Raw genomic sequence first — 18087 nt, forward strand, 5'->3', positions numbered from 1 at the left:
GCAACTTTAACAATGCAGGTGGTGTTTGAAATAGATGTTTCTTTATATTGAACAACCTGCTGAGGCTTATCAACTACATTGTTCCAAGAATCTGATACCTTTCTTTGATAGCTAACAAGACATATTATTTTTTAAAGGAATTAGCAGAATATTTTTCCAAACAAAATTTTTTTAGTGATGTGAAGTAGGAAACACGTAGTAAAAAGTCGTAGGCGCAACAAATTATTAAGCAGGCATTTTTGGTTCATATTTTATTGTTGACTTAATTGATATACCTTTTAAATAAAACAGAACGAAAATCGGGCCCTTGAACTAAAATTACAAAAAAAAATTTGGCGTACAAACAAAACTCCGGCTTCATAGAAATACACTTGGTACTCGTAGTAGTGCATTATTAAAAGCTCTTGAAAAATTTGATTCAACTAGTATTATGAAATAAATATCTCTGCAAAAATGCACAAACTGTTACTTACTTTCTTCATATCCGGCAACTGTTGCATCCGCAAGCCATCCATTACAAGTTTGAGCAGCCTTCCATTATCCTCATTATGTTCAAACTGACGCGATTGCACATTCCAATTAACGCGTTCAGAGAGATACGAATTGTCTATTGTCAGTGAGTTGTTATCAATCAGTGCTGTGTTTTTATCAACTGATTTCATAGTGTCACTATCATCGTAGTCGGTGATGCCGAATACGTCGTCTTTGCTTTTGACATCGATAATTTCTTCACGTTGCTGTCTGACGACGAATTTTGGCATATCCGCTTCATAGTTGCTTAATAAACCCTCGAAATTAAGCGCGATCAAGCGGTAATGCTGGTTACTCTTGTTATTAGTGTTGCTGTTGGTATTGGAATTGCTCATGGGGTTGGCGTTGGAGCCGTTACTTTGTAGCTGTGGGTTCAAATGTATTGCGCTGCGCTTTTTGCGATGTCGCCATTGCAGACGTGGAGGAGCTACAGCGTTTGTGTCAGGTGCTATAATTGGGCGCATCGTTTGTCGAGTCCAACCAGTTTTTGGATGCTGGTTAAGTAAATTACTAATGTTGGATTTACCATAAATACGCATACTGTAATGTATCAGACCGTCGTCGCGAGTATAATCATCTTCTATATTTGGTACTTCCATATCAATATTGCTGAAATTTATACTATGTTTGCTATTGAGGAGGAAAGATCTTCTCTTTGCTGCGGAAGATGAAGGCTGTACGATTTCTTGTCGATGATCGGCATTTCTTTGACTGGTACGTATAGTGTCTGCTCTGTCGCTGTGGCCAATATTTTTGTATTGGCTTATGTTATTGCCTATTGAAAAAACATCCACTTCATAAGGCCATTGGTTTGATGAATTCAAGTGCATGCCAATATTCTTTAACGACCATTGAATTTGGCGTAGTAAAGGTTCCTGCTCATATTGTTTATGTATTTGTTGATGTTTTTTTGCTAATTGTTGTGGTATTTGTAACTTTACTGCACGATCACTACGGCTAGTTCGTCCATCGTGAAAACCAGCTTTTTCACTAATATCAACTTTCAATAATGCTCTCATCGGCTGCTCTGCAGTTTTTGTTGTTGCTTTCATGATTGATGTAACTATCTTTATTGTATTTTTAGATTTAACAGCGAACGTAGCTGCCGTTTCCGTTGTCGTTGTCGTTTGTATTGTTGTTGAAATCAACTGTTGTCCATTCACATGCTGCAGCGTCAACACCGTTAAGAACAAAAAAACAACTAAACATGCATTCCGTATTAAACTCCATAAAGCAGTTTCCGCTGTGGATTTCGTTATTGTTGTTAACGTTATTACTTTACGTAATGTTGTGATTGGCGGGGTTGATGTATGCTTAGCAGCGATTAAAATGCTTGTCGCATCCATAATTACTTTATGCGCCAACAATTGAGCCGAAAATGTTACGTTTGTTACTGCTTTTAAAGTGGTTGTTGTCGTTGTGGGTGATACGTTACCTCCTCTGCAAGCATTTGCACTTGCCCGTATAGTTGTGGCCGCTGTAGTTAGTAGAACTGACTTAGGAATTGTTGCCTTTGATATTGATTTACTACTCGTTATTAGCGTTTCTTTTGACGTTATCCTCATCATCAGCGTACTGTATTTTTTCCTTATCCAATTTCAGTGATATACCGAAGCTAACTTCTAATCCACTTCTTAAATTCCGATTAAGTTTTATCGGCAATTTTTCTTTTCTATTAAGTTGCAGCTCAGAACCTTAAAAATTCAACAAAGTTTTAATACATATTGCCAGACTTAAATATATACACCTATAACAATAAACAACAAGCTAAAGAAATTCCGTCATAATTTATTTTGAAATATGATATTAAATTATGCGAGAATTAAAACTAGTAGCACATCGAAAATACCATGAGAAGATTTTTCATGTCAGAAATACACTCTAAGCCTTGCAATTGCCTGTCGAGGGGCGAATGCCGCTTGAAAAACCTTTTATATTTTTATGCGTTTCATGCCTGCACTGGCTTTCGAACCCGTGCCCTACCGAATGATAGTCATGCAAAGTCCTTCTGAATGCAGCAATTACAAATAACTAACGGGTGATTTTTTAGCTATTATCTTTTTAAACAGTTGGTTTAAACAGCTGACTCACGTTTCGTGTTTTGTTTCACTGTCAAACATCATCAGTTTGGTCTAAAATTTAACCATGAATCATCTTACAAACGAACAACGCTTGCAAATCATTGAATTTTATTATAAAACTGCATGTTCTGTTAAGAAAGTTTAAGATCCACTGTGAATGGTGAGCGCTACCGTGAAATGATATCCAACTTTTTTTTGCCCAAAATGCAAGAGCTTGACTTGCATGACATGTGGTTTCAGCATTTTACATTTTACATTTTATTTCACGCTCGGGACCTGTCAATTGGCCACCCAGATCGTGCGATGTAACGCCTTTAGATTATTTTTTGTGGGGCTATGTTAAAGCTCATGTCTATTCAGACACGCCTGCTTCAATTAACGCATTGGAAGACAACATTAAAGCATTTATATGTGAGATACCGGCCGAAACATTGGAAAGAGTATGCCAAAGTATGGACTAAGCGGATGGATCATTTGAAGCGCAGTCGCGGTCAACATTTGCATGAAATAATCATAAAACATTAAATTATATGGACTGTACTATCGATTTAAATAAAAATTTCATGCATTTTTCTGAATTTTACGTGTGTTTTTTTGAAAAACTTTCCTATAGTTCTTAAAAAATCACCCTTTACTTTAACTTTTACTCAACGGCATTGTTCAAGAAAATTTTAATTCTGAAATGATTGTAGTCATTCATCGAAGGATTTAATATTAAAATTATATACTATAATTTTTAGTTGAATTTTTTTCAAAATTTATATTATACATAAATGTGATTGCCATATAAATACTGTTTCGTGGAGCTCGTCCTCCAACTTGTGTTGCACATCTTATGCTCAAAGTAGAGGTGCCATAACCATAACGCCATAAATTTGCTAATCGAACCAATATATGGGCAACACTGCAATCGATTAGAGTTGATATGGCATAATTCCGTAGTCAACATCCGTAGAGACCATTTGAATTTTGGTTTCTCGCGGTAACCATAATCAGTTGCAATGTGTTGCATTGTGGTTTACATGTTGCTATCTTTTCTTTAGTTTCTGCACTTCGAAATGCACAAATAATTGATAGTATATGTAAATATCAGCTGCTTATGGCTATGGGTCCAATAGCTGATGACATAAATATCATTATGGTTAATACTCAAGGCGAATTGAGTACTGAAGGTGGCGTCATTAAACCACAGTTACTCTACTCTGACGTCAGGTCCCTTCGCAATATAATAAAACAAACAAAAGTAGGAGAAATTACATGTTTGTAAACATTCAGTGAAAGGCTTAGTAATATTGTGGTTTGTGAGATTAAAATTAAACGAAGTGCCGCGTGTTAAATTGTTAAAACACAAATGTAGCCTCCAAATGCAATTTTTAGCGTTTTTATGCGGAAGGCGCCGTGGCTAGATTATATGGGTGTGTGTGCATAATTTTCGGTGTTTGGTTGTTTCCATTGCTTCCGCCTAATTTTCTTCTTCACAAATAAGTAAGTCCCTTCCTTTTGTTTGTTTATTGATGGACTGTTACGACACGGCGAGTTTGGAAGACGTAATCTTCTCTATCATTCTCGGGTTAATACTATGGTTCAGGTATCGACTGACATTCGTAGCGTATGTGTTCTTTTTCAACTCAATGTTTTTTTACTCATTAATAATGTATTAAGGTAAAATGTCCGCTAGGGGACCTTCTTTTGGAGATAACAGGTTTCCCCTATTGCCCTCAGAAAGACAATCGTAAATATCTTGTAGTAAGTGTTGTTAATTTCAATAAACCACTAAACAAATATTTTTGCTTCACCGTCCACAAAGCACTAAAGAATATTTCCTCCAAAAACATTGAAATATCTATCCTAAGAGACGGCAGCCTATTGCTGTTTGTCAAGAACACTGCAGCTGCGAAGAAATTTTTATCTAATACTAAATTTATTGGAGTAATGTAAAGTTCCAAATGAACCATAACCTCAATCATTCCAAGGGTACAATATTTGCAATTTATTTCAACGAGATACCTGAGGCTGAGATAGTTGAAATATGAGCGACTAAAGGGTAGTGGCAGCATAAAAATTTGTGAAACATATTGAAGGTCAAACCATTGCTAATGTTGTTACTTTGTTTACTTTACGATATGTACTCATTACTTGAAAAAGTTGAGTTTTCATAGTATACTACCAAAGTTAGGCCCTAGTACCCCAACCCAATGAGGTGCCGAAATTGTCAAATTCTTGGCCATACAACCAAGCGCTGCAATGATACAGCTTTTCGCGACTCATGCGCACTACCTCCTCACACTCCCTCGTCATGCACCCGCACGCTCGCTGCAAATTGTGCAACTTCGCTTCCTCTAATAGAAAATACCCAAAATATGTTCAAATGAAGCAGTTAATTGTCAACAAAACTGACAAGAAATTCAGCATACGAGAAACAATAAAAATACTTCGAATGCATGTCTGTCCTGCTCTTAATGAGTATTCCCTCTCCTTTTCAACAGCAGCAATATAAAATTATATCAACTAACAAACAAACCCCAACAACGAAATTAGTACTAGCAGCCTCCACGTCAAAAATAACTAAAAAACATATCTACGAGAAACTCTTCACAAGAAAATATCCCAACCACACCAATAGTCACCTAGAAACCAATTTCCTCTGCTCTAGCAGCAACAACGATAATATCAGCACTGACAACATACACACGAAAGAAAACAATACAAACACCGATAGTACTATTGATCTCGCAGCTATTAATACAGTCGACCACTGTCGATTACCTTATTTTCACAGCTCTCTTCCTCCGACAATTCATCGCTAGTTAAAGATTTGGAAGATAGTTAAAGACTTGCTTGTCTTTGGAAAAATATAAAAATTTATTTTTATGAATTTAATTTTAGGATAGTTCTTAACACTATGTTAATACTGGACTGACTGCAAAAACATATTTGACACTCGTATTCTTACTTATAGTATACCTCATCTTATTGTTTTAGGTACACGACTTGTATATTAGTTTCTTTGTTTGCTGTTTAGGAAAAATATGTTTATTTCTTGATATTCTAAAAATACATATGTTCATATTTTGTTATTCTTAAACTAAATACATATGTTTATCTTTTGTTTTTCTTAAAATGTGTTTATCTTTTGTTATTCTTAAAATATGTTTGGATTTGTTCAGCCCTGCATGATTATACTTAGAATTCACTTAACTATTTTTATTTATTATTTGTGAATGAAATCATTCCTTAACTCTCCCCTTCCTATACGAAACTCCCATACAAAATTTCTCTCCCAAAATCTGAGATTATAAAATAATCCTAGATAATAACGATACTTTTTACATACAACCCTGTGTTTTCTGTGTTATCGATAATTATTATTACGAATGTAAGGAGAAACATCGAAATAAAAACTAAATTAAATGGATGCCGGCAAAGAAAACAGGTTTGTAAACATAATTCTTATAACATTGTTTTTTTAAATATTATTAATTAGAGATTCATTTTATAGAAAAAAAAACGTGTGTCCATAAACGTTTTCTCCTCTTATTACTTATTATAAAATGTAATATAGAATTTCCCATGCGTATTACTGCCATAATTTTTTTAAACCTCAGTAAACGTCGCATACGGATCTCCTCCAACTGTTCATTACTAACAGCCAATTGCGCAATTAAATTACATATTCCTTCTCCTTGTATTTTCTTCATATCGTTAACAATAATTAAAGAAACCAAAAATACCGAAATATTCGACGAAAATATTTTCTATGTCAATACAGTATTGACAACTGGTTGTCAGATTACCTGCATCTGCCACATGTGAACGGGTGGATTTATAACTGATTAATGCATATGTGAACGTATGGTATTATTAGATCTAAGTGGTGTGAATTTAAATAGTTTACAATGATTATTTATGATGCGATATTTCTAAATAGCAATGATATGATTTTTAGTTCTTATTAAATATTTGTTCGTAGGATGTGGTAATTTTTTCTCAATTAGTTACGTAGAATAAGAACGTGAATTCGTCAAATAAATATGCATCGTCGGTTCTAGTAAGAATATATTTCCTGTTAGTTATGGTTGTTATTTTGGTGTCTCCTTCTCCTTGAATCGCGATTATGATGTCCATCGCTAGTAATATTAGGTAATTCATTGTCCCGTCCTGTAACTTTGTAATGTCTTACGTTGTCTTTTTTATTTATTGTTATCATGCATGATGACTTAGCGGTGGTAGTCGTAGGGAAAACATTAAAAGAGGTCTCACGAAGGGTAATACTTTATTCGCTGTGCGTTGATTCGGACGTGTTTTAATTTCGATCGGTATTAATAATAGCTTTTCTACTGTGTTTTGTATGCAATACTGCTTAAAAGAGACAGAGACTCACCCATAGCAATTACAAGTGTTACAAACATAATTATAAACAATTTCTTGCTAATAAACAAACTAGGAAATAAAAATATAAAAAAATAAATAAAAACAAAGTGTACAAGCAAATTATCAGAAGGCAAGATGAGTGTGCGGCACTCTCCCACGCGAGGAAAGCAACCCGCGAGTGAGCCTGTAACAAAAACAATAACTTTTGAAACTGTGAGTATTCCGGCAATTACGCGCGACTAATGTGTTTTAAGTCTTTAGACTTAAATTAAAACACTAAAGTTAATTTTTTTTTCACAGTTTTATTTTTAAGCAAATACAACTAATGTGTTTTAAGTCTTTAGACTTAAATTAAAACACTAAAGTTAATGTTTTTTCAGAGTTTTATTTTTAAGCAAATTCAACCTTCTTGGTTGCTGCGAATCTACAGACTGACTTTTTACAATTTCCTTAATTCTAATAATACCTTATGCTTATTGAGAGCATAACTGCATTGAGCGAAAAACGTGTCGGTGTAATATTGCATACTAAGCAAATCTTTTGGTGGGAACCTTTATTTGTGAAATCTTAGTATCTTAGCATTTAAATAGTTTGGTGTATGATTCCAATTTCATTAAATGTAAGACAATACTGTCACAACTCAAAAAAGAGAAATAAATAGATAGGGTGGTGGAGTGATGGTACGTAACTCCTCCCCCCTTTGTCAAAAGATTCTCCTGGATCTTATGGTTTGTTATTTTTTAAGCCGTATTTCTCTTTCATGGCTTCCAGTTCCACATCCTCAGATTTTTTTCAATTTTATTGATAATCTTAATTTTATTACAATATTATTTTTTCTTAAATACAATATCACAATAATTATAACAATGCTTACAAAAAAGAAAGTGCTTATTGCATAAAAAACATTTCTATGATATTTTAATTCTTTTATTTCTTTAATATTTTCAAAATTTTCCAATACAATTTTTTTGAAGTTAATTTCTTTTTCAAACGTGTTATTTTCGTTGTTTACTGGAATGTAATATTTCTCTTTTACAATTTCTATCCAATTTTGAAGAACGTACTCTTTTATTGTTATTTTACAGTTGTATACAGATATTAAATAATTTTTGTTAAGTGTGATTTTTCGGTCGTCACAATTTTGTAAAACAGTTTCATTTATTGCATTCTTAACAATTAAAGTTTCATCGTCCATAGCTAGGATCTCGAATTTGTTGTTATACTTTATACTAGTTTTAATAATATACACAGTTTTGAGTTTTTTTTTTCAAATTTTTCAAATCTGTCTCTTCTTCATAATAATATACGTTATTTGCTATTTCGACAACATGTTCAATATCAGTATTTATTTCCATGAACTCTTTGTTGGGTATTGGCACTATAGCTTTTACATAGGTTTTAATAAAATTTGTTGGTATTTTAATGGCAATAATTAACTTAGATTTATCGTATTTCATTATACCTAATTTTAGTAATTTTAGCTTATAAAAATCAATATTGTAACGTTCTATTTCATTGGCCGTCAATATACTAGGGTGTAAAATCTTATGCCTAGCCGCTGATATGTTATCTTGAATTTGATTAAGCCTATTTTCCAAGTATCTGATTTTTTGCATTTGGTCTAAGTATAGCAAATATCTTACAATTTCGCTGTTCCTGGTTTTAATTTCGTTAAAAGCTGCCTGGATTATTTTTCTGTCTTCTTCTATATTATTTTTTAGTAGGTTTAAAGTGTCATTAAAGTGTAGGTTTATCTGAATTTGTTTATTAACTGTTTCAATAACGTTGTGATTATTTTCATCCGTAACTTTTAAATGCTGTAAAATTTCTTGACGGTCATCGTCGTCCATTGTGCCAAATAGCCATTTATGAGTTGTCCCGACAATATTTAAAAGTCCTCTTTTTTGTTTAAAATTCACTGGCGAAGGTGTAATTGATTTAACTTTGTCTTTAAGTATTTCTATATTATTTCTTTGAGTAATAAATCCTTATGGAGAATATCTAAATTTTTAATATTGGATTCTATTTGTGAAATTATTATATTTATTTCGGTTAAATCTATTAAATGTATTACGGTAATTGTTTCATTTATTACTTCCACTTCTCTTAATTTAATTTGAGTGTAACCTGTTTCTTCCAATATTTTGTTGACTTGCAATGTCCCTTGAGTCCCTGTTACCAATATTGCTATCACCAGTACGAATGTTGCCACCTGAAAATTTGTTTGGCCTTTTAATATTGGATGTATGAATATTTTGCAATTTCCTAAATCCTTCCAGTCGATTCTCTGAATAGTTTTCCCGTTTTTGGTTTTGTTTATAAATTGTGGTTAACTTTGATCTTTCAATTCGATTTTTTATTAATTTGTGATCAACTTTGTAATTCTGAACTTCTTGTGGAGTAGTTTTTATTGTACTATGGAAAGAATTGTTATAAAATTTTATGGCCTTCTGCATTTGAGTTATAACTGGAAGTTTTTCCTCTAGGTTTAATATTCGAATGCGTTCTGTTAGAGTGTTATTAAGTCTCTCAATATCAGCATTTCCTGTATGACTGTTTGGTTTAGTTACGTGAAACTCAATTCCTTCCCTAGTTAAAAAATCTCTAACATTTTTGGAATTAAACTCATTGTCAAACACAAAATTTTCAATGGAACCCTTAATTGATAAAAATTCGTTTATTTTGCCAATAATAGTTTGATTATTCCTATCGGGTAGGTAAAAAGCCACAGCATGTTTTAAAAATTTGTCAAGAAAAATTATAAAAGAATGTTTACTATTAACATAAGTATCGACATGAACAATTTTATTAGTAGATGTAGGAGTCTCGGTTAAATGGAATTTATTTTTAATTGGATTTCTATCATATTTTCCTCCAGAGCATATGTCACAGTTATTTATAATTTCATGTATTTTTATTTTTAATTGAGGATGATAAACCTTGTGCTTCATGCCCTCGTAAGTTACTAATATTCCAGAATGCCCAGTTTCGTACTTATGAAACAGAGATATTTGCTTTCTGAACTCGCTTTTATCCTGGATGCCCTGTGCTAAAAAGCTACATCTTACAAATGATAACCGTTCACTACTTAAGAAATTGTTAATTAAAATTTGCTGTAATTTGTTGTATTCATGATCATTAATTTGGGAAAATATCACCACTTTTCCTTTATCAAAATTTCTTCGGACTATATTAGTTACATTATCAGAGTCAATATCTTGTTTATCGATAAAGATTCTTTTGTTTTTGAAAATTTCCATGACCTCAACTTCCTTGTTATTTACTAAAATGAGTTGATTTTTGAACCTATTTACTATGGTATCTAAAATAGAAATATGACCATTGCAATTCTCTGCCTGAGAATGTATGGTTTCAAGGGAATGGTTGGAATGAACTTCTAGAGATATATCAGATTGATTTGCTGCTTCTTCAGCATTTAGATTTTTTATTATAAAAGTTTCGTTAAGAGTGATTCCTAAATCATCAGAATCTAACGCGTTTATTTCACACTTTTCGCAATTAATGCGGCTGAGAAAGTCTGCTAATTTATTTTCTTTGCCAGCAATGTAATCAATTTTTGCGTCGTATTCCCCTAATTGAACTAGCCATCTCTGCAACCTAGGGCTTATATCTTTACCCGAGTTTTTGACTTGCAACCACTTTAGTGGTTGATGATCGGTTTGGAGATCAAATTCTCTTCCAAAAAGATACGGTCTATAGTATTTGACTCCCCACACTATTGCCAATAGCTCTTTTTCAATAGTGAAATAATTTTTTTCATGATTATTTAGTGTTCGCGATGCGAATGAAACAGGATGACCATCTTGGGTCAAAACCGTACCAATAGCAAAATTGCTGGCGTCAGTGATAAGCTTAAAGCGCTTATTAAAATTTGGATATTTTAAAATAGGCGGATTTGTTATTATATCCTTTAGTTTTTCAAAAGCTATAAATAATTTGGGTCTCTTATGTTGATTTTAGCATTTTTCTTTAAATATGCGATCATGGGGTAAGCTACTTTAGAATAGTCTTTTATAAATTTTCGGTAGAAACCTGTTATTCCTAAAAATGATCTAATCTGCTTTTGTGTTGTCGGAAGCTTCAATTTTTGAATTACTTCGACCTTAGCTGGATTTGGCTTAACACCCTTAGGTATGACACCTTTATATATGGCCTAAAAATTCGGTTTCCTTCTTTAAGAAGCTACATTTATCAATTTGAATTTTAAGTCCTGCTGTTTTCAAAGTTTGAAATATTTTTGTAACATTTTGTATATGCTCTGATAAAGAAGTACTGAATATTAAGATGTCGTCTAAATAGACAACACAAATTTTATTTATATACTGACGAAGGACTGAATTCATAAGTCGCTGGAAAGTCGAAGGGGCATTTTTAAGCCCAAATGGCATTCTTATGAATTCGTAATGGCCAAAAGGTGTAGAAAAGGCAGTTTTTTTTCTGTCATTTTCATCTACAACAATTTGATGAAAACCTTTGGCAAGATCAATAGAAGAGAAGTATTGAGCTATGCCCAATTTATCAAGAATTCCTTCCATATTGGGAATTGGAAATTTATCATTAACAGTAATTTCATTTAGCTTCCGGTAGTCTACAACAATTCGTAATTTTTGGATGCCAGAATTGTCGATTTTCTTTGGTACTACCCATAAAGGACTATTATAAGGTGAATTGCTTTCCTTAATTATGTTTTGCTCTAACATTTCTTTGATTTTTTTCTATATTTCTTCTTCGTGAATTTGGGGGTACCTATACATTTTTGAATATACAGCTCTATCAGTTGATGTAATTATTTCATGTTTAATTTCATGGGTTGCAGAAAGCTTATCACCCTCTTTATAAATTATATCCTTGAAACTGTGCAATAACTTCGTTATCAATTGGGTTTCTTCCGAATTTAGATGTCTCAGATTCAATTTTTCTAGGTCGCTGTGTTCAAGTGAGCAAATTTCTACACTATTGTATGGATTGTAATTTCTAAACGGTATATGTTTATCTAGAATAGTAATAAATTTATTCTCTACATCAATCTTAGCTTTAAGAGCGATGAGAAAATTTTGACCTATTATTGCTGAATAAATTTTGCTATGGAAATCAATAACCTTCCAAGAGAAGGTACCTGAGATATTAAATTCTCTAGGTATTGGGGTAACTAATTTGTGTGTCACTTGATTTATTCCGTTTATGGTTCTGTAAAAAAGGGGTGAATTGAGTTGTTGAGTGGGAAAATTATTCCCAAGGACATTAGGTTTAATTATGCTTGTTTCTGACCCAGTGTCTCTGAGACATCTAATTTTACAATTTCCAATTGTTACTAATATTATGGGTAATTTTGTGGAGAAGCCGTCATATAAAAATTAACGTCCTCCTCTTCTTTTAAATTACCAATATCCATTGGCTCTGGTTCTTGTTGATACGCATTAGTTTGGCGTTGTTGCCTACTATGATAAGATTTTCTAGTTTGAGAAGAATTTGGTTGATTGTACTGAAATAATTTACTGAAATAATTTGCTGTGTTGAATTTCTGCTGTAATTTTCAACTGGAAAATGATTGATTAATCTGTATTATGACCTGTGGTAAGGGTTTGAATTCTGCCAGTTGAAATTTCGGGCTTGAATGCTACTATTCGGTTTAAAGTTGCCGTTTTGGAAGTTATTATTTGGCTTAGATTTTTGCCAATTTGTATTTTGAAAACAATTATTAGTATTCCAATTATTGCTATGAAAACTATTACTTGGCTTTAATGATTGCCAATTGTTGTTTGTTTTTCGCTCACTTTGTATATTAACCCTATGGTTAAATGCAATAGCCCTTGTGTCATCTAATAGTTTCAATTTGGTATATTTTGTAATTATCTCATTCAAAGTCGCATTTTCACTTAAATGAGCCCTAAATGGTCCGTCAATTTTTTGTAATAATATGTCTACCAGGTCCCTGTCTACATTTTCTGGTCGGTAGATACCAGGTTTTAATGGGTCAGCCAAGTATATATCATTAATATGAAATTTGGAATTTTCAAAAATATTAAATAGTTCTCTTAAATTTCTTACTTTTATTGTCCGGCACAAGTTGAAGACTTCTCCGTAGGTCGTCTTTGGGCTGCATTCTTGTTGAATTTTCCCCTTCATTTCCTCCCACGAAGCGCCGTTTTCTAGTTCTCTTACACGCCGGCCAGCATTGCCATGAATCTTCTCATTGGCCACAATTCTCAAACAAAACTGAATAAGGCTCAGATTTGTTCCGCATAACGTAAGATTTGATTCTACAGCATTGATAAAGGCCCTTGCGTTTTGATTTTCTGAAAGGGGCTTCAAGCGTCGAAATTGGTCGATGACATCCTTGGCGGTCATATTAAAATTAAACTACTGATGTTGGTGTTGTGTTTGCTGTTGTTGCTGCTGCTGTATTAAGCGTTGCTGCTGCAGTTGTAACTCCGCTTCTTGTCTGCGGATGATCTCCAGTAGTTCTTCCACGTCGTGCTGGTTCGCCATTATTAGACCTCTGTTTCGGTCAAAAATTTCACTTCGTTGCATTCACTTCCTTGTTCTTTAAAAATTCCTTCGGGAATATCTCCAATGACTGCGCCACTAATGTGTTTTAAGTCTTTAGACTTAAATTAAAACACTAAAGTTAATTTTTTTTCACAGTTTTATTTTTAAGCAAATTCAACTAATGTGTTTTAAGTCTTTAGACTTAAATTAAAACACTAAAGTTAATTTTTTTTTCACAGTTTTATTTTTAAGCAAATTCAACCTTCTTGGTTGCTGCGAATCTACAGACTGACTTTTTACAATTTCCTTAATTCTAATAACACCTGTTTCGCGCTCACTTTATGCAGTACCTTATGCTTATTGAGAGCATAACTGCATTGAGCGAAAAACGTGTCGGTGTAATATTGCATACTAAGCAAATCTTTTGGTGGGAACCTTTATTTGTGAAATCTTAGTATCTTAGCATTTAAATAGTTTGGTGTATGATTCTAATTTCATTAAATGTAAGACAATACTGTCACAACTCAAAAAAAGAGAAATAAATAGATAGGGTGGTGGAGTGATGGTACGTAACTCGCGCGAACTCAATGCAAAAGAAAGGAAACGAAATAGAGACCGCCCTCTCTATTAACTCTGCAGGATTACCGCAAAGCGTTGGGAGTGTCAACCTTCAAGCTCAGCCGTTCAATGGCAGTTTAACAGCGTGCGTGAGCACAAACGGAATGCCAACAACAACCACAACCAACTCATCATCAACAACGACATCAATTCTATACACTAGTACTGCAACAACAACCGTATCAAACAAACCATTGCTTGCCATCTCCCCACCTTCTTATGTACAACCTCACGCTTCAAATGAGCAGCCTCCTATAAAGAGATCACGAAACCTATAAAGTCCTCAACTTTGTCAACTACCAACAGAAATCAAAAAATAACAACGAACTTGAGCCAAAGCAAATTACCAACCTACTGGCTAAGCGGCGATACAAAGTCCACAAACAAATTTGCATCTCTTGCTATTGATGACGAAAATGAAAACAACGAAAAAAATACTCAAGCGAACAGTGGACAGAACCCTGTTACTAATGCTCAAAATTTAAATAGCGAAAAAAATAAAAATATTAATAATAAACCACCACCAATATATGTGCAAGGTGTGGAATGCATCAAGATACTAAAAAATGCTTTAAGGGCAATAGCAAAGAGCAATTTTGTCCTAAAAACGCTAAGAAATAATGAAGTACGAGTACAAGCAAATGACTTAGGAACGTACACTCAAATACATCAAAGGCTAAAACAAAAAGGAACAAAGCTGCACACTTTAAAACTAAAAAATGAGAGGGGGTTTAAAGTAGTATTACGCAACATGCATCCTTCTGTGGACCAAGAAGAAATAAAGAGTGAATTAAGAGAAAAAGTCATAAAGTCACAAATATATTTAATATTATATAACGCAAAGAACAACAAAAAAACCATTACCACTATTTTTTATTGAATTGGAAACAAACACTAATAACATTTACAACATAGACAAATTAATGCACTGCATCGTATCGTTTGAGGCACCACATCATAAACGGATAATTGCACAATGCACGAAATGTCAGAAGTATGGACACACAAAGAACTATTGCACAAGAGACTCAGTATGTGTAAAATGTGCAGGAAAACATTTAACAAGCGAATGCAACAATCCAACCATTCAATTGAAATGCGCACTATGTGGAGGTAATCATACCGCCAATTACAAAGGCTGCGAAATATATAAAGCCATAAAAATTCAACGGTTTTTAATTGACAGAAAAATTGATATTGCGTTAACTGCAGAAACACATTTCACAGACAAAAGTTATTTAACATTTCCCGGGTATAAATTATATGCAACTAATCATCCCGACGGAAAATCTCATGGAGGAACAGCCATTATCATTAAAACAAACATAAAGCATACTGAACGACTGCCCTATGTGTCACCTCACATCCAAGCAACGTCTATACAAATTGTTGACAACAATGGACCCATATCAATATCTTCTATCTATTGTCCACCACGACACTTGATAAAGACGGATCAATATGATGATTACTTTAAGACACTAGACAACAGATTCATTGCTGGAGGAGACTTGAACTCAAAGCACACTAACTGGGGTTCAAGGTTGACTAATAAAAAACGTATATATTTAATTAACGCAATCCATAAAAAAAATTGCAGGTTTATAAGTACGGGTGAACCAACTTACTGGCCTACGGATGTTAAAAAAATTACAGATTTAATCGACTACTGTATAACAAAAAATATTAACCATAACCAACTGAAGCTTAAACCAAGTTCTGAACTATCTTCTGACCACTCGCCGATAGTACTTAACTATACATCAAACATTGACCCTATAGAGATAACACCCCAAATATTTATAAAGAGGACTGACTGGGATGAGTATCGAAAACACATCTCTCAACAACTCATTCTAAGTACACCTTTGAAAACACAATTTGACATTGAGCGTAGCATCATACATTTTAATGACATAGTTATTGACGCAGGATTCAGATTCACACCGCAGCAAAAATATAGCGCACAAAACACTTCAAATGACATTTCTATTAAGAAGCAAATCAAGGAAAAAAGGAAATTGAGAAAAAGATGGCAAACAACCAGATCTCCTGCAGACAAACAGAGGTTAAACTTAACTAAAAATTTGAAGGCTTGTTTATGTGGCATAAAAAATAAGGAAATTGAAAAATATTTAAAAAATTTAACTCCTACACATGACACAAATTATTCTTTGTGAAAATGTACAAAACAACCTAAATACCAGATTAAAAACCACGGGCTTTTACAAATGATGAAAAAGCAGCGACATTGGGAAATTACTTTGAAAATGTCCTATCGAACGATGAACATAAACAAATTCACACGATTAGTAATGTTAAAACTGATACCATCACAAAAATAAGAAAAACAAGCACACAAGAAGTGATATTATGCATCAAAACTCGAATTAAACATAAAAAAGCACCCGGATATGATATGCTGACAGGCAAAGCACTTACGGAGCTACCAATTGAGACTTACCTATTTCTTAGAAACGTATTTAATGCAATGTTTCGCTTACAATACTTTCCAAAAGTATGAAAAGTCGCAGAAATCATTGCGCTACCAAAACCGGGTAAAAACCCAACAGCTTTAACTTCATATCGACCTATAAGCCTACTTCCGACTGTATCTAAAATTGCAGAAAAACTTTTACATGACGGAATTACCCCAATACTTGACACGAAAAACATCATTCCAAATCATCGATTCGGTTTTCGAAAAAAACACTCAACTATCCAACAAATACATCGAGTTACACAAAAAATAATTTCAGACATGGAAAATAAACGATATTGCGTTGCTGTATTTTTAGACGTCGCAAAAGCTTTTGACAAAGCTTCTTGCATAAAATTAGGACAATATTACCACTGGACTATTATTTAATTATCAAGAACTACCTTACTGACCGATGCTTCTACATTAAATACAATGACAAATACTCACATACACATCCAATAACAGCAGGAGTTCCTCAAGGCAGCGTTCTAGGACCACTGCTATATGTCTTATTTACCTAACTAATTCTACTATAGCAACATTCGCAGACGACACAATTTTTTTGTCATCCGACAAAAACCGCAACAACAAAATTACAGATGTACACCCACAATGTAAAGAAGTGGTTTGACAAATGGAGTTTAAAAGTAGACGAGGACAAATCTGTACAATTAATATTTACGACAAGAACAGAGATTGATGCTATGCCGATTAAGCTCAACAATAAAAATATACAAATTGAAACATCTGCAAAATATCTTGGAATCCATCTGGACTCAAAATTAACTTGGAAAGATCATATTAAAAAGAAAATAAAACAAATAAAGGAAAAATTTCGACAATTGCATTGGCTAATAGGCAGAAATTCTAAGCTCAATATTTCCAACAAACTTTTAGTATACAAGGCGGTCATTAATCAATCTGGACCTCCGGACTTCAAGTGTGGGTAACTGCAAAAAGAACTCACATAAACAAAGTACAGCGACAACAATCAAAAATCTTACGTGTAATAACAATGTTCGACAGGTACACATAAAATGATGTCATTCATACAACGTTGAATACCCTTAATCGACGAAGAAATAAAAGCGATATCAACAAGGTATTTTAACGAAATAAACCAGCACAAAAATAGAGAAGTCAATACACTCTCACAACTTGAAAGAAGAACTTAACGACGTCTGAAGAGAAACCGACCAATTGGCCTATTAAATTAAATATTAATTCTCGTATGCTAAAATAACTGTTCTATATAAAATGTAATTGTTTTCCTAAAATGTAATCGCTGTATTCGTCTTGGCCCTGGTCATGATGAAATATATTTAATAATTTTCCTAACTAATTGTTAAAAAATGTACTAAATGTCAGTATGACAGATGTATGATTAATGTAGGAATAACAAAATAAAAATAAGCAAACGAAGGGAACACTATTAATAAAATCAAGCAATGGTTACAATCGGCTGGACTAAGAGGAGCAGACCATAAGACCGAA

At 33.3% G+C, this 18087-nt stretch overlaps 1 protein-coding gene across 1 annotated transcript; it reads right to left on the reverse strand.

Annotated features, from left to right (window-relative positions):
* Positions 1–428: 428 nt before the first annotated feature.
* LOC129250065 (uncharacterized) lies at positions 429–2219 on the reverse strand. Its single transcript, XM_054889709.1, has one exon. The coding sequence runs from the start codon at positions 2097–2099 to the stop codon at positions 429–431; it is 1671 nt and encodes a 556-aa protein (XP_054745684.1). The 5' UTR covers positions 2100–2219.
* Between the last annotated feature and the right edge of the window lie 15868 nt (positions 2220–18087).

This window comes from Anastrepha obliqua, chromosome 6, assembly GCF_027943255.1.
Source record: "Anastrepha obliqua isolate idAnaObli1 chromosome 6, idAnaObli1_1.0, whole genome shotgun sequence".
NCBI classification, from domain to species: Eukaryota; Metazoa; Arthropoda; class Insecta; order Diptera; family Tephritidae; genus Anastrepha; species Anastrepha obliqua.